Source organism: Euleptes europaea, chromosome 6, assembly GCF_029931775.1.
Source record: "Euleptes europaea isolate rEulEur1 chromosome 6, rEulEur1.hap1, whole genome shotgun sequence".
NCBI classification, from domain to species: domain Eukaryota; kingdom Metazoa; phylum Chordata; class Lepidosauria; order Squamata; family Sphaerodactylidae; genus Euleptes; species Euleptes europaea.
In genome coordinates this window covers 106,437,720-106,464,361 of record NC_079317.1, presented here as the reverse complement: position 1 = coordinate 106,464,361, position 26,642 = coordinate 106,437,720, and the positions used below count along the sequence as shown (strand labels likewise).

Below are 26,642 nucleotides of genomic sequence, written 5' to 3'. Positions count from 1 at the left end.
CGGGCAGCCAGGGGGGCATAAAAGCAGGGCCGGTTCACTGTGTTCTCTAGTTCTGTTCTGTTCACAATAAATGCGTTGTGTTGGAATTCCGTCTTGACCTTGTGTGTCCTCCCCACGCGGACTTAACAGTGAGCAGGAGGAAAATTGAAATAGATTTGAGAAACCTCAATAGTGCTTTGTCAGTCCACAGGTGCAAAAATCCTGTTTCAACTGGTAAAAATTTACCACAAATCCAGTCTTTTAAAACAGAAAAGCACAGACAACGCCGGAATGCAACTGGTTGCCTATGATGTCATCTGTATTCTCTATACAAACTTAGTGAACGTGGTGTCTTTTCCAGATTGCATAGCTAGTATGGAAGCAACTGGGAAGGCAGCATGGTATCGCCCAATCTCATCAGATCTGAGAAGCTAAGCAGGGTCAACCCTGATTAGTATTTGGATGGGAGACCACCAAGGAATGCCAGGGTTGCTAAGCAGAGGAAGGCCTCTGTTAGTCTCTTGCCTTGAAAATCCCATAAGGGGTCGCCATAAGTCGGCTGTATGTCATAAGAACATAAGAAAGGCCCTGCTGGATCAGACCAAGGCCCATCAAGTCCAGCAGTCTGTTCACACAGTGGCCAACCAGGTGACTTGACAGCACTTTACACAAGCACGCACACACGGAAGAAACTACTACTAGCATTTTATTTCAGCATTCTATTCCAATAAGAATAGCTGAATCTGATTTCTTGCACACAAGAAGTCTATCAGTACAAAAAAAAGGGTTCTTTTCCTATGTACAGAGTAAGAGTAAGAACAAGGACAAGATAAGCCCATTGTATGGACCAGAAAGTGAAATTGTAACAGGAGATGAAGCGAGGGCAGAACTCCTGAATTCCTACTTTTCCTCAGTCTTTTCTCGTGAGGGAAGTGGTGCTCAACATGGCATAAACAGAACATGTGATAAGGGATTTGCAGCCTAGAATTGACATTGGGGTAGTGCACAAATACCTGGTTTCTTTAAATGAAACAAAATCCTCTGGGCCAGATTAATTGCACCCAAGGGTACTCAAAGAACTTGCAGATGTAATTTCGGAACCTCTGTCCATCATTTTTGAAAAGTCTTGGCAAACAGGTGAGGTGCCAGAAGATTGGAGGCGGGCAAATGTTGTCCCCATCTTCAAGAAGGGGAAAAAGGAGGATCCAGGTAACTACCGACCCATCAGCTTGACTTCTATACCAGGAAAAGTGTTCGAACAAATCATCAAACAGTCAGTCCTTGAGCATTTAGAAAGGATGGATCTAATCACTAAGAGCCAGCACGGGTTTCTCAAGAATAAGACTAATCTTATCTCCTTTTTTGAGAAAGTTACTACCTTGCAGGATCAGAAGAATGCTGTAGACATAGTTTATCTAGATTTCAGTAAGGCTTTTGATAAGGTTCCACATAGTATTCTAGTTGACAAATTGGGAAAATGTGGGTTAGATCCTATTATTGTTAGGTGGATTTGCAACTGGTTGACAGATCGTACCCAATGGTTCCTCATCCACTTGGAGAGAAGTGACTAGTGGAGTTCCTCAGGGATCTGTGCTGGGCCCTGTGTTGTTCAACATCTTTATAAATGATTTGGATGAAGGAATAGAGGGGATGCTTATTAAATTTGCAGATGATACTAAATTGGGAGGGGTAGCAAATACGGTAGAAGACAGAGCCAAGATGCAGGATGATCTTGACAGTCTGGAGAAGGGGGCTAGAACTAATAAAATGCACTTCAACAAAGACAAATGTAAAGTTCTGCATTTAGGTAGGAAAAATCAAATGCATAATTATAGGATGGGGGAGACTTGTCTGAGCAGTAGTGTGGGTGAAAAGGATCTTGGGGTCTTAGTAGACCAAACACTGAACATGAGTCAGCAGTGTGATGCGGTAGCTAAAAAGGCAAATGCAGTCTTGGGCTGCATCAACAGAAGTATAGTGTCCAGATCACACAAAGTGATGGTATCGCTTTACTCCGCTCTGGTTAGACCTCAACTAGAGTACTGTGTTCAGTTTTGGGCACCAAAATTTAAGAAAGATGTAGACAAGCTGGAATGTGTCCAGAGGAGGGCAACAAAGATGGAGAGGGGTCTGGAGACCAAGTCCTATGAGGAAAGGTTGAAGGAGGTGGGTATGTTTAGCCTGAAGAGGAGAAGACTGAGAGGGGATATGATAACCATCTTCAAGTACTTGAAGGGCTGTCATATAGAGGAGGGTGCCAAGTTGTTTTCTGTTGCCCCAGAAGGTCGGACCAGAACCAACGGGTTGAAATTAAATCAGAAAAATTTCCACCTAGACATTAGGAAGAATTTTCTAACAGTTAGAGCAGTTCCTCAGTGGAACAGGCTTCTTTGGGAGGTGGTAAGCTCTCCTTCCGTGGAGGTTTTAAAGAAGAGGTTAGATGGCCATCTGTCAGCAATGCTGATTCTGTGACCTTAGGCAGATGATGAGAGGGAGGGCATCTTGGCCATCTTCTGGTCACTAGGGGTGTGTGTGGGGGGGAAGGTAGTTGTGAATGTCCTGCATTGTGCAGGGGGTTGGACTTGATGGCCCTGGTGGTCCCTTCCAACTTTATGATTCGATGATTCTAAAATGCAACCCAAATTAACAGTATTTTTATCTAGTCATTAATGAGAAAATTCCATGTGGTAACATGTGGAACAAACAGTTTCGGTCTTGATTTATTAATTATTATATTTTGATCTTTACTACAGACTGTTACAAATCATTTTTGTTCATGTAATATGTGCGTGCTTACACACACAAGAACCCTATGGTATTATTTGTGACGTTTTGATTGAGAACCCTAGTCTGAGAACATGTGATCCAAGAACCTTCTGTAGTGTGCATCCCTTCTGCAATGGCTCCCCTAGAAGTGTCACACAGCTTGAGCCTTTATGCACCGCTGATGTACTGTTCTCTATTGTAAATCCATGGAAAGCTACCTCCCCTATGAATCTCAATGAACAGTGCACATTACAACATGGGAGATTGAGCCATAGTCAGATTTTCAGTTATGCTATTGTAGCTATTTACACACACACACACACACACACATAAAGGTTTATGTATATATAAACGTTTCTCTGAACTCTAAATAAGTCTGAGGCCAACATGTTCCCACTGATACAGTTCCCAGTCCTGTACACCCAATAAATGCTGAGATAGTCTACTTTATATTCTACTGTGTTGTTGTTGCGTTTTGTTTCGGGGTGGTTGTTTTTTTCCGGCTGCTATAGAAAGCTAGATTGCATTCTGCATTTCTTTTGCAATGAACATTGCATAAAGCATTCCTAATCAGAGTCACACCCTTCGAACGCCAGTGACAGCTTAGAAGAGTATGACTCTATTTAGAATCATAGAGCCGGAAGGGGCCATACTGACCATCTAGTCCACTGGTTCCCAACCAGGGGTCCGTGGACCCCCAGGGGTCCACGAGAACTAAACCAGGGGTCCGCGAAACAAAGTTATAAACCCATAATAAATTAATATTTACGCGGGCGGCATGGCAGCGGCTCACGGGCGCAGAGTGCGGCGGCGTGCAGTGGTGACTCACGCGAGCGGATTGCGGCAAGTAAGGAACATGCGGGGGTGGGGAGGCCGGGGGAGGGTGCAAGCAAGCCTCACACAACCACACACAATAGGAGAAACACTTGTCAAACCTTGTTTGATGATAGCTGTCGAAGAGGTTTTAGAGATGGAAGCCAAAAAGAAAATACAAGAAATACCTCTATCGAACAACACGGTAAAAGCTCGAATTGAAATTATGTCAAATGACATCGAGGAGCAGCTTGTTTCGAAAATAAAAAATTCCCCATGTTTCGCTTTGCAGTGTGATGAATCGACAGACGTTTCTAATTGCAGTCAGTTGCTCGTATTTGTTCGCTTTTTAGACGACAACAACACTATTAAAGAGGAATTATTGATTTCGCGGAAAGTGGAAACGACGTCAAAAGGTATCGACGTCATGAATATAATAGCGGAGTATTTTGAGAAACATAGCATTATGTGGGAAAAGCTCGCCGGCTTCTGTACGGATGGCGCTCCAGCCATGTTAGGATCACGCTCCGGTCTAGCAACATTAATAAAACAGAAGAATCCTTCAGCAATAACAACTCATTGTATCATACATCGTCAGGCGTTAGCTTCCAAGACTCTTCCTAAAAGCCTTGTTAATACCATGGAAATGGCCATAAAAGTGGTCAATGTTATTAAAAGTGGCGCCTTAAATACACGCCTTTTTTAAAAACTGTGCACTGAAATGGACTCCGATCATGAGACTCTTCTTTTCCGCATCAAAGTTCGTTGGCTATCGAAAGGCAATATGCTGGAAAGGTTATTTGAACTAAGAAAAGAGGTTGAGCTGTTTCTAGCCGACAAGAAAATTAAAGATTTACTAGAGCTGTTTTCTGATTCGAAAAGTCAGATGCATTTGGCTTATCTTGTGGATATTTTCTCACATTTGAATAAACTAAACTTACAGTTGCAAGGTTCTGGAAACATAAATTTAGCTGGTGTGGGAAACATGTTTATGTTTGAAGATAAACTGCGTGCCTTTATTTGCAAACTTCAATTATGGGTAGGCGAAAACAATTATTCTGCGTTTCTGACATTAAAAGCACTGGTCGATGATAGTAAAGATGACATGATCACCGCAAATATACAAGACAACATCAGAAGTCATCCTTAAATGCTGGTCGATGAATTCCACCGTTACTTCCCGGAATATAACCAGACAGAATCAAAAGATACCCAAAAGCTGATTCGCAATCCTTTTGGTATTGCTGTTGAAGAGGTTGCAGAAGAAATCCAGGAAGAGCTCATTGAATTCCAAAATGATAGGCACTGTAAGGATGCGTTTGAATCAGTTTCTCTTGAAGAGTTCTGGTGTAAAAAAGCAATTTCATATCCTACAGTTTGGGGATTCGCCTTGCGATATCTTATGCTGTTCTCCACAACTTATTTATGCAAACAAGGATTTTCTGCTTTGCTTATAATTAAGAACAAGACCAGAAATCGATTGGAAGCAAGTGATGATATTCGTGTAGCTCTGAGCAACAGTATTAGCCCCAGAATTGCCCAGCTTGTAAAAAGGATGCAAGCTCAAAAATCACATTGATTTACAATTAAAAGTCCTCTATTATAAAAAATATATTCAAATATTATTCTAAGTTTAATGTTTAACTAACAGTTATGATTAAAGTTTATTTTCAAATTCTCTGAATTTTTATTTTGAACCTTGAGGTCCCTGCACCGAACAAAAAAGTCCTAGTGGTCCCTGGTCAAAAAAAGGTTGGGAACCACTGATCTAGTCCAACCCACTGCTTAATGCAGGATCAGCCTAGAGCACTGTACTGTTACGTTCTGTTATCTCATCTCACCCTGGATTCTCAAGACCTTTCACACACAATTTTTACTGGCTTTTGGCTTAAGAGCCATGCCTTTCAAAGGTGTTGGTCTGAGCTGAAACAGTGTACGCACCATGCTTTGCACAGGAATACAATTAAGGAAAGTAGGGCTCATCAGCTATTTATTCCTATCCACATAAGTGTAGGCTACATTAATTAAGGAGGTGTTTAGGGCATGCTGGGCTTAGGGCTATGATTTCTAGATAAACTCAAAATGGTCTGGCAACCTAGAAATGCACAGAAAACACCAGGGCCACACACAATAGTTGATTGCAGGGATTACAGTGTTTTATATCATCACACAACCACCTTTGGAGAGGCACATGCATACATAGGTATTTCTGCTTGACTAAGAAAGGCTTCACTAGTACATGCATGGGGCAGAGTTAATCTCTTAGTGCAGTAGAGGAGGTCTGAAGTATCTGAGCTGATAAACACTAAGAGTGGGAGGAAGAGTACGTGGCAGCAGGAGCAGCAGTGTCTCATCACCATTTCCACACATCCCCTTCCTCCTCCTCCTCATGACGCAGTGAACACAGCAGATGGTAAGTGGGATTCAGACTTGAGCAAATTAGATGATGTGCCTGAACTGGTAGAGTGAATGACCTCTGGGGGGGCCAGGGATTCAAGGCTTCCCTGCCACACTACCAATCCTTTTATAATTCGAACATCACTGATTGCATATGTTCCTGGCCATACAAAGGCTATAAATTGAGCAGCTGGTGATACCCTTCCAGGAAGAACTCAGGCTTCCCCCTCCTCCATTTTATCCTCACAACAACCCTGTGAGGTAAGTTTAGACTAAAAGAAAGTGACTGCTTCAAGGTGAGTGAGTTTGGAGATTTGAACCTGGGTCTTCCCAACACTAGTCAGTCATGTTAACCACTACATCAAACCAGTACATCACAGTCATGTCCCTAACTGTTGACACACCATGTTCTCCTTCCCAAAGATCTTTCAAAATGGAAAGAATGTTCATAAATGTTTCTAAGAATGTATTGCTGTTACTAATTCCCCCCCCCCCCCGCCATCACATGGAAACAAACTTGGGACAGAATAATTTGATTTCAAGAGGCATAAATTTCCACACCACATACAATTTACCAAAAAAACTCACTGGGAAAAATGATACACATAATAGCTGGTACTTAGGTAAACAATAAATGCTAAGGTGGGACTTTTGATTTCAAGCTAACCAAGGAAACTGACTTAACTTGGTGCTGGCTGTAGGGTTACCATCTCTAGCATAGCCCAATTTATGCATTTAAAGCCCCCATGTCTAAGAACTGTAATAAAATCAATGAATATAGAACAGCAGCCCAAGGCTGATTGTGAATTCTAACGGAGCAACTTCCTGTTATTCTGCTTGAGATGGGTTGAGCCAAAATAACCTGTTGAGTGGAGTTCAGTCATTTAGAAATTCAGGATTTTGCATATGTGATTAAATATCACCCTCTCTAAAGGTTTGCTGTTGGGTGCAAATGCCATCTCTGACAGTTATGTCAAACTGTCTTATGGATGGATTTCCTGTCACACACACATTCTCCCATGCACACTTTTCCAGCAACCCATTGGAATAATTGGTAGCATTTAATAAGTAGGCATCCTACTTAAAAATAAGCATGCATACATATTCTACAGGAAGGAAGTGCTCTAGAACTGCATTGCTCATTGGTTCTGTTGTTGGTATGGCTCACATGCACTCCATTTCTTGTAAAAGGTACCTCATATTCTGGAGAGAGTATTCCATGTACTCCAGGGGACTTTCTATTATTATTTTAAAATGTTTATATCCTACCTTTCCTCTTAAGAACTCAAGGAAATCAGTGACATATTGTTAAAAATATCTTACAACACACACCCCAGAATATGCAAAAACATTATTAAAATGGCCACAGAAACAGAACAGTTTTGTCCTTATAAAGACCAACAGCAATGTGATCCTTCATAGCTCCACAAGGAGCTTATTCCACAGAAGTGGGGCCACTACAGAAAAAGTTCATGAGCATCTGGTTGCCAACCGTGTCACTTTCACATAAGGCCTACACTAACCAATTTTGATCTGAGAAGCACAGATGGCATGGGGGCTCATAGAGGCAGATGTCTTTCAGCTATCCAGGAAGAACTAGCTCTTCAGATTGAAGCTGGAAGTACACAGGAAGCCAGTGAAGCCACTTTAAAAGCAGATCATCCCTGTTAACAGTTGAGCAGCTGCATTTTTAACTAGCTGTAGCTTCTGGGTTGTCTTCAAGGGCCGTCCCACATTGGAGTGTGTTACAGTAGTCCAGCTTAGAGGTTATGCAGGCATGTATCAGCATCACAGTGCCAACCTTGGCTCCCAGTTTAACACAGTCTACTAATGATAACTTCACATCATAAAGTAGAATTAACTCAGTCTTTTCTGGGCCATAAGTCTTTTCTACCAACATTATCAGTCTTGTGTGGATTCAGCTCAGTATATTAAAACCGATGTCCTGAAAGAGCCCTGCTGCCTTATTTTTTAAGTGTGTCATGCTTACTCTTAACCGCCCCACCCCCCGCAAAAAAACCACAAGTGGTTCGTGCAAACCGGATCTCAAATCAGCAGGAAAATTTTCTGCAATTATTTGAATGCGGTGGAGCTCGACAAAATATATTTGACAGCATGGTGCAGAGGGGAGCATGTTGGGCAAGGATCTGGGAGACCCAGGTTCAAATCCCCACTCTGCTATGGAAGCTCACTGGGTGACCTTAAACTGAAACCACACCGTAGCCGACCTACTTCACAGGGTAGTTGTAGGATAAAATGCAGAAAGGGAGAATGGTGTGGTAAGTCGGTCCCCAATGGAGAAAAGCGGGCCATCAATCACCCCATACATGTAAGGTATGAGCCCAACAACCCAAACATGACAGACAGAGCAGGCGAGCTGAGCTGCCCGAACAGCGCCGAGGGCGGCGAGCGCCACGGAGCAGCAGCAGCGGCTGCAGAGCAAAGCAAACCGTCCACAATGGCTGGGAACGGGTGGGGGTGGGGGGGCGGGAGGAGGAGCGCCGGTGGGGCCGGGCAAAAAGCGGGCGCCCCCCCCACGGGCAAGTCAGCCGGGGCCGGTTCCAGCAGGGCCCGGCGGCGCCTGGGCGGGAGGAGGGCGTGAGCGACGGAAGCCCTCTAGGGCCCATCCCCGCCGCCCCGCGCGACGGGCCAGAAGCGCGGAACGCAGCGCGCGAGACGCCCTCAGTCCGCTTCGGCCGGTCCGGCGCCTCGCGAGTACGAGCGCGCGCGAGAGCGAGAGCGAGAGCGAGAGAGAGCGCGCGCGCGCCCGCGGGGAGGAAGGCGCGAAAGAGAGAGAGAGAGGTGGGGGGGGGAGCTGCGCGGTGACGTCACGCGGAGCTGTCCCTCAGCACCGGGCCGAGGCGAGGCGGACGGGGCCGCCGGACGGGGCGCCCGGGAGGCCGCCTCGCGCAGGTAGGGGGCCGCGGGCCGGCGCGGCGGGGGGGGGGGCAGCTCCGAGAGCACAGGCCCCGCGCACTTCCTGGCAGCGCCCCTTGCCGGAGGGGAGGGGAGGAGAGGGGAGGGGGCCGTCCGGCGCCGGGCTGGGTGGTCGGGGGGTGGTGGGGGAGGGGAATCGGGCAGCCCGACGCGGCTCTTGCTGGAGGGAGGGCGCGAGGGAGGGACGGCGGGCGCCTCTCCTGCTGGGCCGCAGCTGCCGCGGGGGGCTCCGGCCCTGCGGAGAAGTTGGGGGGAGGGGAGTGGACGGAGCTCGTGGGGGCGCCCGCCCCCCCACCCCCACCCCCGGAACCGGGCCCTGCTCGGGGGCTCCGGGGGCATATCCCACAAAGGGCCCCCAAGCCCCCTTCCTCGAGCCCCGCGGGGGCTGCGCTAGTCTCGAACTTGCCTTCCCCGCGGCCGCTGCAGGGGGGGCTGCCCGCCCGCCCGCCTGGTGGCCCTTCTTCTCTGGGTCCAGTCTGCTGCTCCCCGTGGGCCCCATTCACCAGCGCCGCTCCACGGAAAGGGAAGGGGAGCTAAACAACCCCCTCCCCCTCCCTCCCCCCCTTGACTGGGTGGGCAGCCGCAGAGCGCCCCCCCACCCCCCACCCTCAGGGAGGGGAAGGATTCCTGTTGGCTAGGGGGGGGGTGCTGCCCGCCAAGCCCGGGGTCCCGTGGGTGGGTGGGTGTGGGGAGGAGAAGCCCCTGGCCACAGACAAAGCGAGCCTGGCGGCTCGGGCAGCTCCGTTCCCCAGCAACCCGGCAGCTTCTGCCCGTCCCAAACAAGGATGCCAGCCGGCCTGGCTTGCAGGATGCCAGGGACAAACTAACGAAGCGGAGGGAGCAGGATGAAGCATGAGGGATGGACAAAGACAGAGGTGTGGTGGGCAAAGGGAAGGAGTGCAGGCAGAGGCCATGACAGGAGGGGGAGGGGGGATATTGGACTAGGCTGGCACATGCTGGATGGATGGATGGATGGATGGATGGATGGATGGGGGAGCAGGCAGGCAGGCTGAGACGCTGCAGAGAGGATGGAGATATCACAGGCTTGGTAAACCAGGCCTCTATCTAGGTCACTGGTTCCCAACCAGGGGTCCGTGGACCCCCAGGGGTCCGCGAGAACTAAATTAAGGTCCGCAAAACAAAGTTATAAACCCATAATAAATTAATATTTTCAATTAAAAGTTCTCTATTATAAAAATATATATTCAAATATTATTCTAAGTTTAATGTTTAACTAACAGTTATGATTAAAGTTTATTTTCAAATTCTTGGAATTTTTATTTTGAACCTTGGGGTCCCGGCTCCGAACAAAAAAGTCCTAGTGGTCCCTGGTCAAAAAAAGGTTGGGAACCACTGATCTAGGTAGACGTGACAGGACAAACACCTAGCTGTGCTAATGGATTTCAGCCACCTTACTGCCATCATTTCCTGTGCCTCAGAGAAGTGGAACTTCCTAGAGTTTGGGGGGGGGGCTCAGTGGGCGCTGATTCAATGCTACCATTTCAGCATCACTTGTGCTGAAACTGCCAGTCCATTTTGATTTATTGCAATCAGTTCTGTGCGTGGTTTCTGGGTATCAGGCTGGTTCAGCGCACCCAACACTTTGCAAGTACTTTGCTAGATGTATCAGCAGATTGAGGATTGCGGGAGCAAGTTTTGTACTTTGAGTAGAAAGGACCACTGTGCCTAGCTGTGGTCTGTTAACCAGATGGTAGCAGAGATGTGGTGCTACATGGAGCACAACAGTGTAGGGAGCAGATGTGAGCAGGGAATATTGGGGAGAGATCTGAATGGAACATGGCCGTATCAAGTGAACATTAAGAGATCTTTTTCCCATTAACCCATCCATGCCTCTGAGGTTAGAGATCACTGAGTATTAAAATCATGCTCACCCAATAAAATGTCTTCCTTTTGTGACCCTGTCCCCATGTCTGAGACCAACTGATTACATACAAATACAAAACATCCCTCTGAGGCTGTGTGTGTGTGTAATTCACAATGTGTAACTCACAACATAACTTTTGTGCCAGGCAGAGCTGATGCAGGTGCTTTCCACTGTGTGGCCAGGTATAATTAACTTAAAATAAATTAATAGCTGCAAAATCAATTCAAACACTCAACCCTTCCCTCCCCAAACAAACTGCATATCAATTCTGGCGGCTCTGTTGGAAACTGCAGTGTTTCTTTCCAGTGTGGTATCAGCCCCAGGGTTTCCTCCTTGCTTGCAGAGCATCTGGCAGCCAGGGCCCCATGCTACAGCTGCTCCTCACAGTACTGCTCCCCTGGGTTGCTTCCAGGTTAATAGGATTCTTTCATTAGCTTTTCTGCAAGCCGTCAAGAACAATCCAACAGGCAAAAAGGGAATAGGGCATGGAGGATTCCCTTCCACATAAAATGACCCTGTCAGCAGGTGTGCCTAACCCAAACCCTCAGGAAAATCTTTCTGGGATGGCAGTGTGTCCTGGCACCGTTCCCTTAGAAGTATGTAGGTTGGTCCCACACTTGTGCATTCTGCAATTAGCACCCTTTGTCGGAAGAGGCTGAGTCTACCTTATGCTCTGACAACTTTTCTTACCTTACGCCTACCATGTGAGATTCCTCAACATGCTCTCCTCCCCACCCTCTTTATAGAGCCTTCTGTTTGTGTAGTCCTTACTACCCTTTTTTAAAAACCTCACCTTCAGCACATATATTGAACTCCAGCAATACAGTTCCCCTGACACCACCTTGTTGAGGAAACCTTAGACTGTGGTAAAAAGGCAATGGTCCCCTGTGCAAGCACAGGGTCATTCCTGTCCCATGGGGTGATGTCACATCCCGACGTTTACTAGGCAGACTTTGTTTACGGGGTGGTTTGCCAGTGCCTTCCCCAGTCCCCTTTACCCCCAGCAAGCTGTGGTACGTGGGTACAATTCCAGAGATGTGTGTAAGAGACCTGGTTTCCACAGGCTACACAGAGACTGGGGTAACAAAAGAGTTCCCACCCTTCCTTCTGGAATCATTTACTGCTTCTATATCAAAAGGTCATTCTCACAGCTGTGTTTGAGGAATAAAGTTTGCCTGGGTGGACATAGCACATGAAGGGAGCCTGTGGGAAAGTGGGAATTCTAGCTTGCAATCAGTGTGGAAGGGGATTAACCAGGGCTCAGCCAATTCCTGGAATGTAGCTGAGCTGGCTGGCCTGGAACCCACAGCGGGACTAGTCAGTCACGCACACACACACAGCTGCCTCTGGAGAAGGCTTAAACGTGATTAACACTAGCAAGAACCAAAGGGCAGCATTTTACAGGGACATGGCCAGTTCTGTCTGGTATTGACCAAAGTAGACCCTCCTTTGCTTACAGGTAAAGAGCTCAAGAACCCCACCTTACAAAGTAGGTACCTACGGTTGTTGTAGAGCAGGTATTTAGCCCACAGCATGCATTAGCTAGCTGTGAACTGTAGTGGCCTTTTCCCTCCCTAAGCAACAGGAGCATGTGCAAAAAGAGATTAGGGTAAAAGTGGGGGAAGCTAGAGAGGCTTTGCCACAGAGAAAATCAAATTGTAAAAGTGGCTGTTCGAAACTGAAATGTCTACATTTAGATTTGGACTGATTTGAGCAGATAGATTCTGGCATGATGCCAAATGCTGTTATTGAACAAGTGCATAACAGTTTGCTTGCGTCAGTTCAATAGATTTATGTGGTTTTTAAAAGATATAAAATCAGTAAAACTATTTGTTTTTATGTAACCAGCGTCTTGGTAAAGTAAAAATGTAGAGGATTTTTTAGCTGCACTGAACTCCAGCCATGCAAGGTTTCAAAGTCAATGTGATGAGTTCTGTATAGCTCTATATCTTGCATACTTTCATATCAACAAAAGATTTCTTTGATATTTTCTTGTATTTTAATAGCACTTTTCTTTAGAGGCTTGTTTGGGAGCAGTTATTTGTTGACTTTAAAAGTTGAAATCCTGTATGCACTTACTTGGGAGTAAATGGCTTTGAACTCTCATTGATTTCTGAGTAAACATTCATAGAAACAGACTGCAAGGTAGACTCCTGGGAGAAAGTGTTCAGCAGGAGATCCTGGCCTGAACCATAAATATTAATTATGTATTTGTTACCGTATTTGTTTCATTTATACCTGCTTTTCTCCCTAGTGAGGTCCTGAAGTGGCTTACATTGTTTTCTTCTCCATTTAATGCTCACAACAAACCTGTAAAGTAGGTTAGGCTGAGAATGTGTGACTGGCCCAAGGTCACCCAACAATTTTTCATGGCAGAGTGGGGATTTGAACCTGAGTCTCCCAGATCCTAGTCTGACACTTGAACCACTACCAAGCACTGTCTTTGTATGTTTTAATCTATTCATTTGTAAAATGTGTATACCACTGCTCCAGATTCTGCTTGAAGTGGCTCACAACTAAAATAATAAAACTATATAGAAATAAAAACCAGTCAAGCCACTAAAAGCAATAAAAACAGGTTAATAAAAACAGGACAAGGTACAAAAGCAGCATAAAACAACAGAGCAGTCTAAAATAACATTGATAGAACAGGTGTCTGGCTCAGAGCAGACCATAAAACAGGAAAAAAAGAACACAGACAGGAGAGGGCTATTTCACTTAAGGCATGTTTTTAACTTTTTCAGGGGTGTCTAGCTGGCCACTCTAGGAAATAGGATGCTGGACTACATAGACCTTTGGTGTGATCCACAAGGGATGCTCTTATGTCTGATAGAGGAGGCACCTTTTCACTTGATAACAAGTTTGTATGGTAACTGCATGGTAATGAAAGCCTAATATGGGTGTCATTCTGTCCAAGAGATGCTCAGATCACAAGGCTGAGATCCACTGTTTATCTAGGCTCATTCTTAATCCAGTGATAGCTATATACAGGGATGTAGACTTGAGCATCTCTATCTTGTCCTCTATGATTATCACTTCTTGGTTATAAATCATGATTCCTGGTAATTTGAAAGTATCTTTCAAAAAGTTCCCTATGTTTGGAACACTGCAGCAAAAATACATCTGTTTCCATCTTTCTTCAGCCACACTGGCTGCATGGTCTTGGTATTTGGACTCAGCCTGGTACCTCTCAAGTTTGGTCAATGGTGTTTGTTCAGAGTCTGCTGTAATTTTGCCCCATTTGCTGTTGTCAGGCTGCCCTCCAACATGTAAGAAACCAGTTTTTGCTACCCTTGACATATATTAACCCTGTGAATAGTCTATTGCTGTTGCAACCCTCAGCTCAACTGTATGGACGCTGTTTTGGAACAATTCATTGATTCCCTGTCATGAGGGCATCTAACTCAGACAGCAATGATATACAGAAATGACCATTTCATCATTTTCTAAACCAGTTGTCTACAATATCCTTCCAAACAGTGAAGCTGATTTTACTACTCCGTCCTGCTTCTCTGGATTTCTGACTTGGAGGGGATGTAAGGCAAAATGTCCTTGACCATGTGGCAGGACATTATAAATGACTACCTTGCTGAGCAGAAACAAAGGAGTCATGTGACACCTCAAAGACCAATAGATTTATTGATTCATAAGCCTGCACATGGCAAAAACTATAACAAAATAGGCTTTATCCCATGAAAACGTATACATCTGATAGTCATTTAAGGTGCCACATGAATTCTCTTTGTTTTGGAGCTAGCAGACTAACAGACTACGAGAGAATTTCAGAAGAAAATCAGCTTGTGTTTCATAGGTTACAGCAAAGCTTTTGACTGTGTGGATCATGAAAAGCTATGGCTGGTTTTAAAGGAAATGGGTGTGCCACTACATCTGATTGTTTTGATGCGCAACCTGTACTCTGGACAAGAGGCCACAGAACAGAATATGGAGAAACGGAATGGTTTCCAATTGGCAAAGGTGTCAGACAATGATGTATTTTATCTCCCTATCTCTTCAATCTATATGCAGAACATATAATTAGGAAAGCAGGATTAGATTTAGATGAAGGTGGAGTGAAAATTGGAGGGAGGAACATTAATAATTTGAGATATGCTGATGACACTGCATTATTGGCAGAAAATAGTGAAGATTTGAAACAACTACTGCTGAAAGTTAAAAGAGAAAGTGCCAAAGCAGGACTGCATCTGAACATCAAGAAAACAAAAGTAATGACTACAGGAGAATTACACAACTTTAAGGTTGACAATGAGGAAATTGAAATTGTTCAAGACTTTCTATTCCTTGGCTCCACCATCAACCAAAAGGGAGACTGCAGCCAAGAAATTAGAAGGAGATTGAGACTGGGAAGGGCAGCCATGAAGGAGCTAGAAAAGATTTTGAAGTGTAAGGATGTGACTCTGGCCACCAAGACTAGATTAATTCATGCCATCATATTCCCTATTACTATGTATGGGTGTGAAAGCTGGACAATGAAGAAAGCTGATAGGAAGAAAATAGATTCCTTTGAAATGTGGTGTTGGAGGAAAGTGTTGCGGATTCCGTGGACTGCCAAAAAAACAAATCAGTGGGTTATAGATCAAATCAAGCCTGAACTGACCCTAGAAGCTAAAATGACTAAACTGAGGCTGTCGTATTTTGGTCACGTCATGAGACGACAAGAGTCACTGGAAAAGACCGTCATGATAGGAAAAGTTGAGGGCAGCAGGAAAAGAGGAAGACCCAACAAGAGATGGATTGACTCAATAAAGGAAGCCACAGCCTTCAGTTTGCAAGATCTGAGCAAGGCTGTCAAAGATAGGACATTTTGGAGGACTTTCATTCATAGGGTCACCATGAGTCGGAAGCGACTTGACGGCACTTAACACACACACAGACTAACATGCCCAACCCAAGTGGTTACATTCTCACTGTGAGAAGTTACCACTTGGTTGATGATTGTGGACACGTAGGCTTTGCATTACATTGGTTAGGTTGTGTGTGTGTGTAAAGTGCCGTCAAGTCGCAGCCGACTTATGGCGACCCCTTTTTGGGGTTTTCATGGCAAGAGACTAACAGAGGTGGTTTGCCAGTACCTTCCTCTGCACAGCAACCCTGGTATTCCTTGGTGGTCTCCCATCCAAATACTAACCAGGGCTGACCCTGCTTAGCTTCTGAGATCTGACGAGATCAGGCTAGCCTGGGCCATCCAGGTCAGGGCTTGGTTAGGTTAGTGTTTGCATTAACCTTTGGCCTTTGGGCATTGTGCAACGGAGCGGGCTGCGCTGACTTAAAGTGGCATCAGAAACTGAAGTGACTTTTCTGTATGTTGAACGGCACAGGAAAGGGGTCCAAAGTTCTTCTCCACATCTGAGTCCCTGCTTACTTGAAAGGTTTCATTGCAAATGTCCAAGAGGAGGAATTGTGTAGCTTTATCCCAAATTATTTTTGTAATGGACATCTTATAACAAAAAGAACTGAGTTATTTTATTCAGTTATTTATTTAAAACATTTTTAGGCCCCCTTTCCACTCAATCAGGGCCCACAGGGTTAGCATGATGCTGTTGTTCTCAGCTAGAGCCTGTCTCCACATCAGTTGCTGCAATTTAGATTTCAAAACAGGCCAACGGGCCTTTTGATTTTGTGCCAACGATCACCAGCCCTTAGTCTGGTATGGCACGAGGCACTGGGGTGTGGGGAATTGACAACAGTAGGATAAACTGCCCAAGACTTTTTTCTTTGGTCACAATGAAAATATATTATAGCCTTTTCATCCTGATCTACCATATTAAAGAGGAAAGCTTGATGCTGGCGTGCCATGAGTTGTGGGGATCTAACTGGATGGTGCAGTTTTGGAAAAAGGGTCATAAGAGGCTATTTAAGGAGCCCAAGGCTAGGATCAAGGCTGAGAGGAATCAAGCACATAATGGGGCAGAGAAGCCAGTGGCTGTGGGTTTCTGTGAAGCCCCGTTGCAATGGATGGTGGTGGCGGGGGGGGGGGGCTGCAAGTGGGAAAAGCAGTGTTGTTGAAACAAAGCAAAAAGATGTCGCTTGGAAAAAAGGCACTCATTTGGTGATTTCTCAGCAGCCAATCAGAAAATGTCTTTCCTCCCTTAGCAACAGAGAATGCACCAATCAGCAGATGGCATGCTTTCAGTACTAGTGCTCATTGGAAGATGCGGCGGGAGGGGAGGGAGAACTAGAGACACATGGAAGATCTGAGAGATTTTCAGGCTGCTGACCTGTTCCTGGGCAGCAGGAGGAGGGGCTAAGCCTCTCTCCCGCCACTGTGTCTTCAGGGGCCTCTCTAGGCACTTCCCTCCTCCTCCACTCCCACCTTGCCTGGTAATGAGCGTAATACTGCAAAAGGGGTTTCCTCCTTGTTGAAAGAGACATCAGCTGCAATCTGTTCATGGAACTGGGGTTCACAGACACCTCTACAAATGCAGATGGATTGGCTCGGAGTCTCCTTTGGCTGGGAACGGGGGAAGCTTCTCTTCTACTTGCTGTTATCCTGCGTGATCATGGTGTAAGCAGGGAAGAGTTAACACAAAGGCTTTTCTGTTGAGCCTCTTTGCCTGTAGTCCACCAGTGCTGAGAAAAGACAGAGGGGGAGGGAAGAGTGTCACTTGCTCTAGTCCACAGCAAGATCCAGATGCCTCTTACTTTTACTGCTGTTAGAAATGGTACGTGCTGGAGAAGTCAGTGGGAGGGAGGTTAATGCAGCCAGGCAGTCCTCTTTAGCCTTGATGGCTGGTTTTTGAGGCAGCCAAACATTAAAACACACATATAGGGTTAAAGAAATTGGATCTCTGGCAGATGCTTTTCCAAACTGCTACACACACCCCTTTGGTGACTCACTCCCCTACCTCACTGGCTCTTGCAGCTAAAAACTGGAGGGAGGGGGTGGGGAGGGGGTGCGTGTATGTTGTTAAAAGTATCATCTGTTCTTTCCTCAGTTGCCATGGAGACCATGGGGTGGTGATTCTCTTTATAGCTACTTTCCCCTCCCCCCCCCCAATTTTGGAAAGTTGTAGTCCCATCCCTGCTCAGCACTTTCTCTCCCAGAATTGTTCTGAGTCCCTTCTGACATGGTATATGCTGTAAAGCTGCCTAGCAGGCTGGCCTGATGTAGTAAAATTCTTACTGAAAAGACAAAGATGGAAAAGATCCCTGAGAATCTCCTGTACCATCTAAGAAAGCTCACAGGGAGCCAAGGATAAAGACAACCACTGAATGCCTGGGCCCTTCTATCCATTTGATATAGCCTCAAGACTAGGGGGGAAAAGGCTTCTTCTGGTTGGACTCGGCCAAGGTCCAGGGAGTTGGTGTTCCCAGCTCTGATCTCGTCGCGTATTTAATCTTCCTTATTGCTTGCCTCCTCTCACAGCGCCCATCCAGAAAAAAGGGGAGGCATTTGCTATACTTCAGTGGAACAGCCCTGCTGCATATGGAGCAGGGTTCTGTCTTAAGGTTCTGCTAACAGACCTGCATTCTTCTCACTGAGTTTGTGTGGTTTTGACCTAGCTGTGGGTCTCATATGGGTGGGTCATATTGCTGGCTGGTTAGTCCCTGGCTGGTTCTCCAAGGAGCCTGGGTCTCTCACCATAGTTGTCCTATACTCTCTCAACAGATGGCATCAACACCATGAAGCAGCAGCTCCTGCTGGCGACGGGGAGGGTGTGGGGATCCTGATGTCACCTTGAAGACCCTGCAGAGCCATGACGTCAACTGTACAGACCCTGCGTTTCCCACTGCTGCCACATGTGCCAGGCCAGGACCGGACGCCCAGCTGTGACCAGGAGATTGAGCGGCGCTACCAGGTGGTGCCCTCAGTAGTGTGCGCCATGTGCTGCCTCTTTGGGATCATCTACTGCTTCTTTGGTGAGAAGGGGTGGAAAACTTTGGGCCCTGCTAGCAGTACAGTGGACAGTCAGGAAGGTGTCATGAGGCATGCAGATTGGAGGCAGTTGTTTATCTGAATGCCGTTACCAGGTCCACAGAGCCCATTCCATGTTCAGTCAACCACATTTCACATTCTCTGCCACTGCAACGGGGTGGAGCTCAAGTTCACAAAACGCTCTTGAGGCTGCAATCCTTTGCGTATGTTAAAAATGTGAGGGGTGAAGAGGACTTATTTTTGAATAAATATGTTTAAGGGTTGGGCTGCATGAGAGAAGATGCTAGCTGCCAGCTTTTTGCAGCCTCTCAATAACTTGCTCTGTCAGTCTTGCCCATTTCAGTCCTAATGCTCATCAATGCTGTTGCAGTACTTCTGATTTTGCAGTTCTGACTTGAAGGACTGCAAAGGTCCCTGTTGGTCCCTGTACCTCATAGGGACCAGAGCAGGCTTTGCAGACTACATGGTGGGGTTCTTGCCTAAGCCAGGCAGTGCCCCAGTGGAGAGATTAGCTGGCTTTCCTAGGCTTGTTGTTACAGAGCTCAGAGCGGAGTGCTGAACTCCCCCCCCCCATTAGATGCCTCTTTCTGATAAAAGAGCAGAACCTTTGAGGGTTATTGAACAGACAGTTGGATCTGTCTTGTGACTTTCACCCTACCCCTAAGGTGGTAACATTTTGCTTCCTCCCTTTCTCAGGATACCGTTGCTTCAAGGCAGTGATGTTCCTGACAGGGCTGATGTTCGGCTCAGTGATCATCTTCATGCTGTGCTACAAAGAGCGAGTGCTGGATACACAGCTGAGTGTGGAGGCCTCAGTGGGCATCGGTTTGGGCATCGGTGTGCTCTGTGGGCTGGTCACCATGCTGGTGCGCAGTGTCGGGCTTTTCATGGTGGGGCTGCTGCTGGGGCTGCTGCTGGCTGTGGCCACGTTGGTGGTGATGGAGCAGTTCTACCACCCACCCACTGTCTGGATCCCCATCGGCTTACTGCTGGGCATGGGGATGCTGTGCGCGGTGCTGACCTTGCAGTGGCAGCGCCTCTTCACCACGCTCTCCACCGCTGTCTTTGGCAGTGCTGTCATGACAGCCACTGCTGACTACTTCGTGGAGCTCTTCTTGCTGCTGCAGTATGTCTATGAGCGCGTCAAGGTGGCACCTGCCAGGCCCATCTGCTGGTACAGCTGGGTCATCCTAGGCACTTGGCCTGTCCTGGCATTGTTGGGCATCCTGGTACAGTGGAAAGTCACAGCTGAGGGATACTCGCATACGGAGGGTGAGTGGGGCACTCCCAGGGGGGGATGGGGATGGGGCTGGAACAAAAAAGCAGCCAGATCCATCACTTGGAGAGGTACCTGGTCGTGCCTCCAGTTCAGTTACCAGTCCATTGTTTTGGGAATTACCTTAAATTCCAGTTCCACATCCTCCTCCCATCTAATTGAGGAGAATTCAGTCGACTCGTGGTGCCAAAATCTTCTGGGCTGGAGTTGTATTTCTCTCCTTTTAACAGATTGTACAATTGTTTAATTATAGCTTCATCAAGTGGAAATAAACTCTTGGGAGTGGTAGAAGTGTTATTTGTTAGTTGTTGTTAGCGGTGCTCGGGATGTGCACTTGGCCAGGCATTCCACATTCCACAGCAGCTCCATGTGCAGACCTTTTGCAAGTATCTAGGGGCAGTTTTTTCCTATTGTGTTGCCTAATTTTACAGATACTATGCTGATTTTACAGATACTGCCTATTAGGGCTGTCGATTTAGTTCGTCCTGAACCAAAAAACAGCTGAATTTTCCCCAATTCGGCGGTTTTTAGTTCGGATGGAACCGAACTCAAAAAAGGCTGGAAAACGGGGAGCCGAATTTGGTGAATTCAGGGTGTTCGAGTAAATTCGGCAAATTCGGGGTTCGGCACAGCAGCATAACCGTCAGTTAGTAAGCAGCATTCTCCCGCGGCCAATCGGTGGCCAAGCAGGGTCTTCTTCTGGCCAGTCAGTCGCGATTGAGCACGTGAGCCCAGATGCTGCGTGGCCCAGGGAGAGAAAGATCTGTTTGTGTGAGAGAGAAATCTCCTTGGGGGGGGGGGTGCGTGTGCACATTCGCTCCTTTCCATGGCTGCAGGGAGTGCATTTTTGGGGGTACAGCCCCCAAACCTTCAGTATAGCTTCAGATGAGGCTTCTTGCAAGAACCCCCAAGTTTTGTAAAGATTGGGTCAGGGGGTCCCGAGATATGGGGCCCGAAAGGGGTCCCCCCTTAATGTGCATTTTTATTCCATTTACAGCACACATTCGAGCCATTCCGTGGCTGCAGGGAGCGCATTTCTGGGGGTGCAGCCCCCAAACTTTTAGCATAGCTTCAGATGAGGCTTCGTGCAAGAACCCCCAAGTTTTGTAAAGATTGGGTCAGGGGGTCTCGAGATATGGGGCCCGAAAGGGGTCCCCCTTAATGTGCATTTTTATTCCATTTACAGCACACATTCGAGCCATTCCGTGGCTGCAGGGGGTGCATTTTTGGGGGTGCAGCCCACAAACTTTCAGCGTAGCTTCAGATGAGGCTTCTTGCAAGAACCCCCAAATTTTGTAAAGATGGGATCAGGGGGTCCAGAGATATGGGTTCCCCCCCTTTTCCCTATTGGGATGAATGGGACCAGCCGATCCTATGCATCTAGAGAGCGGCAAATCCAAGGCAAAACCTCCCGTGCTTAAATGGAATCATATTGGATTACCCAGTCACTCCTGATGGAACAGAAGATATCCACAGTAAGACCCCTTTGGGGGCTTTAATCTATAATTTTTTCCTGTGTGTATGTGGGGGTGGGGAGTAGAGTCTGTGTGTGGGGGGGAGTTTCTGGGGGGGGGGGGAAGCCAAAGGAGGCTTTCGCCCATTCTGCCCAGGGGTGTGTGACTGCTCACCTCTGTGGGAGTGTGTGCACTGCTTTTTTTAAAGTTTAAAGTTGAGTCGGTGCAGCGGCTAGCTAGTCTCTCTCCGCTTGGCACCCAGGCCGTGCCTCCTCCTTGCTGTTTTTCACTGTTTTTGCCTCTAGCCTGGGCTTGAGTGTAACGGGGCGGCTTGCGTGAGATCCCCTGCGTCTTGGATTTTTTTCCCTGTTTGGGGGGTGAACCGTGGTGCCGTATTGGTTGGAGAGGTGGGGGTGGTGCTGGTGACACTTGCTTGAGTTTGGTGGGGTCGTTTGCATAAGGGGGGAGCGTCCCTCCACCATGAGAAGAAAAAGCAGGGCAGAAAATACAAACTCTGGGTTGTTGTTTTTTTTGCACGGTCTGTTTTGCTGCTCACTCAAAAATGATTTTGCAAAATCTGACTTTCACAATACATTTTCACGGTCCAAGTCACCTGCTCCTTTTTTCCTTTTTGCTATAGCTAGCCTAGTGCACCTTTGTTCCTTTCCATGGTCCCTTGCGTGTTGCTTTGCATTGCAATAGTTAGCACGGGAGGTTTTGCCTTGGATTTGCCGCTCTCTAGATGCATAGGATCGGCTGGTCCCATTCATCCCAATAGGGAAAAGGGGGGGAACCCATATCTCTGGACCCCCTGATCCCATCTTTACAAAACTTGGGGGTTCTTGCAAGAAGCCTCTTCTGAAGCTATGCTGAAAGTTTGGGGGCTGCATCCCCAAAAATGCGCCCCCTGCAGCCACGGAGTGGCTCGAATGTGTGCTGTAAATGGAATAAAAATGCACATTAAGGGGGGACCCCTTTCGGGCCCCATATCTCGAGACCCCCTGACCCAATCTTTACAAAACTTGGGGGTTCTTGCAAGAAGGCTCATCTGAAGCTACCCTGAAAGTTTGAGACCTCTACCCCCAAAATGCCCCCCCGGAGCCGTGGAAAAGCGCCAATGTGCTTTAAGTGGCTTTATTCCTGTCACTGTGGGCGATTTGTTTAGGGGGGGCAACCTCTTCTGGGCCCCATATCTCGGGACTCCCTGACCCAATCTTTACAAAACTTGGGGGTTCTTGCAAGAAGCGTCCCCTCAAGCTACCCTGAACGTTTGAGACCTCTACCCCAAAAAATGCCCCCCCGGAGCCGCGGAAAGGCGCAAATGCGTTTTTAATGACTTTATTCAGCCGAATTTCCCCCCGAACTTGAACTAGGCGCCGAATTCCACGGATACGAATCAGGGGAGTTCGGACTTCAGCATATCCCGAATCGAAACGGGCCATATTCTGCTGAATCCGAACTATACCGAATTTTTTTTTCAACAGCCCTACTGCCTATAAATATGATTGTAAAATGCTGTGTACGTGGCTTTCCTCCAGGCCAATAAAACATCAAGATTAGCTATGCTGGTTCATAGTAAACTCTTTTTAATCAATTTCTTTGTTTCTCTGATAATTGTGAAGTTATTTGACTTTTAATCCGTCATATTTAGATATGTTTACATAATGCAGAACCCATTTGGCAGATTCTGTATAAAATGGACACTTCCTTGTAAATGTATGGATACTATAAGGTTTAATAAGCAGAAGCTAATACTCTTTTTAGAAAAAACACACTCTTTAATTAAAATTTTAAGCAACTTTGGAAATGTGGTGTACACTGTTACTAAGAAATCGGGTTTCCAATATATTAAAGCCATAAACACCAACCATAAACTAGTTCAGGCCTATCACTATGGTGAAAATTGCAGGTTCAGAAGTCATGCTGATGCTGGTCTCAACTCAGCACTGTCAGCTTCAATTGCCTCCATTTTCATCGCTAAAAGTAAAGCCATAGAACTTCACTCTAGGAAACAAAGAATGTACTGACTTTGCTTTCAAACTGAAAGGAAAAGCCACTTTTGGCTTAGCCAACAAATTTGGCTAATGGAAGGGGGAGAGGCACATGAGTCTCCACTGATTAATTAGGTAACATATTTTAATGTATGATAAAAATTTTAATTGATCAATGCAGTGAAGATTAAAACTTTTATGCCCTAATTCAAACACAGAGTATTGCATCTCCTAGAGTTAAACCACGTTACATTATGTAAGTGGTTATAATTGTAGCCCAGCAGCCTTTTTAAAAAACTTTAAAACCCACTTCACTTTGGGAGCGCACAATTAATATGAGGGGTAACCAGTGTGTGTGTTCACTTGTATGTGTGTGTATAGGTGTGTTCACTTGTATGTGTGTGTACACGTGCACTCTTCCCTTGTCATTTCCCCTTCCATTGTTTTTTTTGTTAATTCTTTGTGGTGGTTCTGCCAGCTATGGATGTAGCTGAAGTTTTCTGTTGAATCTCAGCTGTCCTTTAATCTCACAGTAAAGTATTCCCACAGTGGCATCTGCTAGGCACCTTAGATCATCCATTTTGTCATGCTAGGTTTCTTTTCTCACCTCTCTCTTCCCTTCACAGTGATTATCAGCCGGCAGCAGCGCCGTGTCCAACTAATGAGGATCAAGCAACGTGAAGAGCGCAAAGAGAAGAAGAAGAAGCGGCGACCACATCCTCACCCGCACCTGCAGCATAAGGCCCACCCCCCACCAGAGCCTGCCTACCGCCGCAAGCCTAACCCCGTGCGCCGTTTTGATGGAGATGTGCTTTCCCCGGTGAGTGGATGCTACCGCCACTCTGTGCATGGGCAGGGGGAGTGGGGATTTGAAAGTCACGGCTGCATTGTGGGAAAAAATCTTTTGTCTAGCAACATGTTTATGGAGGGAGTCATCTGTCCTCCATTCTTTTCCTCTTGGCTTTTCTGAGTTTCTCTGCCATCTCACTCCCTCTTCACTTCTGGATGAAAAATTGGGCACGAGCTTCGTGGAAGTTATTCCCCAATTCAATAATTATTCTGTATATGATGGAAAGGCTTTTGCCTCTGTGTGCACAAACTACTTGTATGAAGTTCCCATAAAACAGCAGAATAAATCAGAGGTGAGCATGACTCCAGCACTGTAGACCAATTGAATGAATGCTGCCACTATGTGCAGGGTAACAAGCTAGGCCAGTAAGGCATAGTACTAGAGATATGGGGGAGAAGATGCATAGAGCACCTACCTCCTCTTTCCAAGTTGTGTTCCTGCTCCATGAAGGGTGATTTCACTTACAAGCTGGAAGTGCAGAGTAGTGTCTCCAACTTCCTTTGCGATCAGTGTGAAAGTTTTCTTATGCCAGAGAGGACTCTCTGCCTATGACCAGTAGCATTGCCATGTGGCCCTCAGGGAACTGTGGACACTGCTAATGGGTGCAGGGGAAATAAAGTGGACTTTGCATTGTATAACAGTGGAACTGGCATCTCTCATATGGCGAATGTTCATATCCATGCTAACCACTGACCCATATAGCTTTACACTTAATAAGCCAGTGCTGATTCATTTCCTTAGAACTCACAGGAACACAGCCCGGGACAAATTGCAGTTTAAAACACCCACTCTGTGCCTGAGACACCCAGATTCACAGAGAACTGTAGTACTGTGGCACGGTCATAACTGCAAGGTGACTCAGTGCTGTTCCAGTAAATTTATGGTAAATTTGTAAAGTGTGAACAGCATTCGTGTATTTCTAAACACTGAGTGACAAGTGCTGCGGAACACTGATTGGGCAGTGCTCCCTGGCTCCTCTGTTGCAAGTTTAGTCGTGTGAATCTGCTGGTCACCCTTCATATGTATCTACTGCAGCAAATCCCAGTGTAGTTGCAGCAAATGTTACTGTCTCACGAAGTGGAAAGCGCTTTCATTTTCCTGGTCTGCCAAAGCTGAGCACAGGCATGTCAACCCATAGGCCTCTCTGACAGTCTTTTCTGGGATCGCTAAAAGCCCTCATCAGGAAGTGCTGTCAGCCCTTCTCAGTGGGTGTGTAAGAGAGAAGCCGTAGGACAGAGAAGGAGTCCCATTAACAGCTCAGGATGGCATGTGGAGGAACAGCGTGATCTTGCCTCCTTACAAGGAAGGAGCAATATGGTTGCTGTATTAGGCCAGGCTAATATTCTCTCAGTGGATAGCAGAGCCACATACTTTCTGCCTGAGAGACCTGTGGAACAAGTCAAGGGCAGCTCTTCTATGTTGTGAAGCTACAATTAGAAATTGGGGATGAAGGAGGATGAAAGGCAGTTCCATCAGTTCTCTTTTTCTCCATCTTGCAGAGTTACATACAGAGCTTTCGGGAACGGCAGACAGGCTCCTCTCTCAACAGCCTCCTGGCAAGTGCTCATGCTGCCATCGACATGGACTATGACTGTGGCTCCACCGTGCCCCTGACGACAGGTTCCGGCCCTGCCATGCGGGTATAGTCCAGTATCCGCCACAAGGACCTTGTCTTCCATGGTCACATGGACCTGGCTGTGTGGATATCTTAGCGCCTGTGCTGCCATCAGGACTGGCAGATACTCTCCCGTGGCATACGTGGGTTTGGCCTGGACATGCAGAAGCAGTCTAGCATCTCTCGACATGCAAGTATACGTGGAAATCTTCCCCAGTTCTACTCGGGCTCTAACCAAGCTACCATGAAACAAGGAGCAAGGGAGGAGTATGATGAGCATGTGATTTGGGGCAAAGGGCTGAAGAGAGACCTGGTTGTGACCCACCTAGGCAGGGACTGTGGAATGCAGGACGCAAGGGGGAGTCCAGAAAGATGAACCATGGCTATCTGCGCTCACCCTCATGAAAATGACAAGAAAACTGCCAACATTCCCCACCCATCTCAACTGAAGCAGTGCAGACTGGGCGTTCCTGTGGTATCTTGCCACATGATGGACCCAGTCCTTGTCCTGGAGCTTGTCTTTTTGTGAACTGACCTCAAGGACTGTCTTAGGGGCATGAGTGCCATTTTGTACTGATGGTGGCAGGATTGGATTCAGCTCACTCCAGTCTGGCTGGAGCTAGCCAGCTCAGGGAAAAGGGGTCCTCTGGCCCTGGGCTCCTAGCCCACACCAGTGCCTGGCATTCTGTTTCAATGGGCAACTTAAGGAGGGTGGGGAAGAGGGCGGGCATTGGCACCCGGGCCACTTGGGTCGGGCTGCGTAATTGTCAAGGTGTGCAAGCGTG

General features: G+C 46.8%; 1 protein-coding gene across 1 annotated transcript; it reads left to right on the top strand.

Moving 5' to 3' along the window:
- The first annotated feature begins 18,404 nt into the window (after positions 1-18,404).
- TMEM198 (transmembrane protein 198) lies at positions 18,405-25,982 on the top strand. The gene is made up of 4 exons (XM_056851519.1): positions 18,405-18,655; positions 19,368-19,943; positions 24,019-24,212; positions 25,742-25,982. Exons 1-4 carry the CDS (start codon positions 18,493-18,495, stop codon positions 25,886-25,888), a joined length of 1,080 nt encoding a protein of 359 aa, XP_056707497.1. The 5' UTR covers positions 18,405-18,492; the 3' UTR covers positions 25,889-25,982.
- The last annotated feature ends 660 nt before the right edge of the window (positions 25,983-26,642 follow it).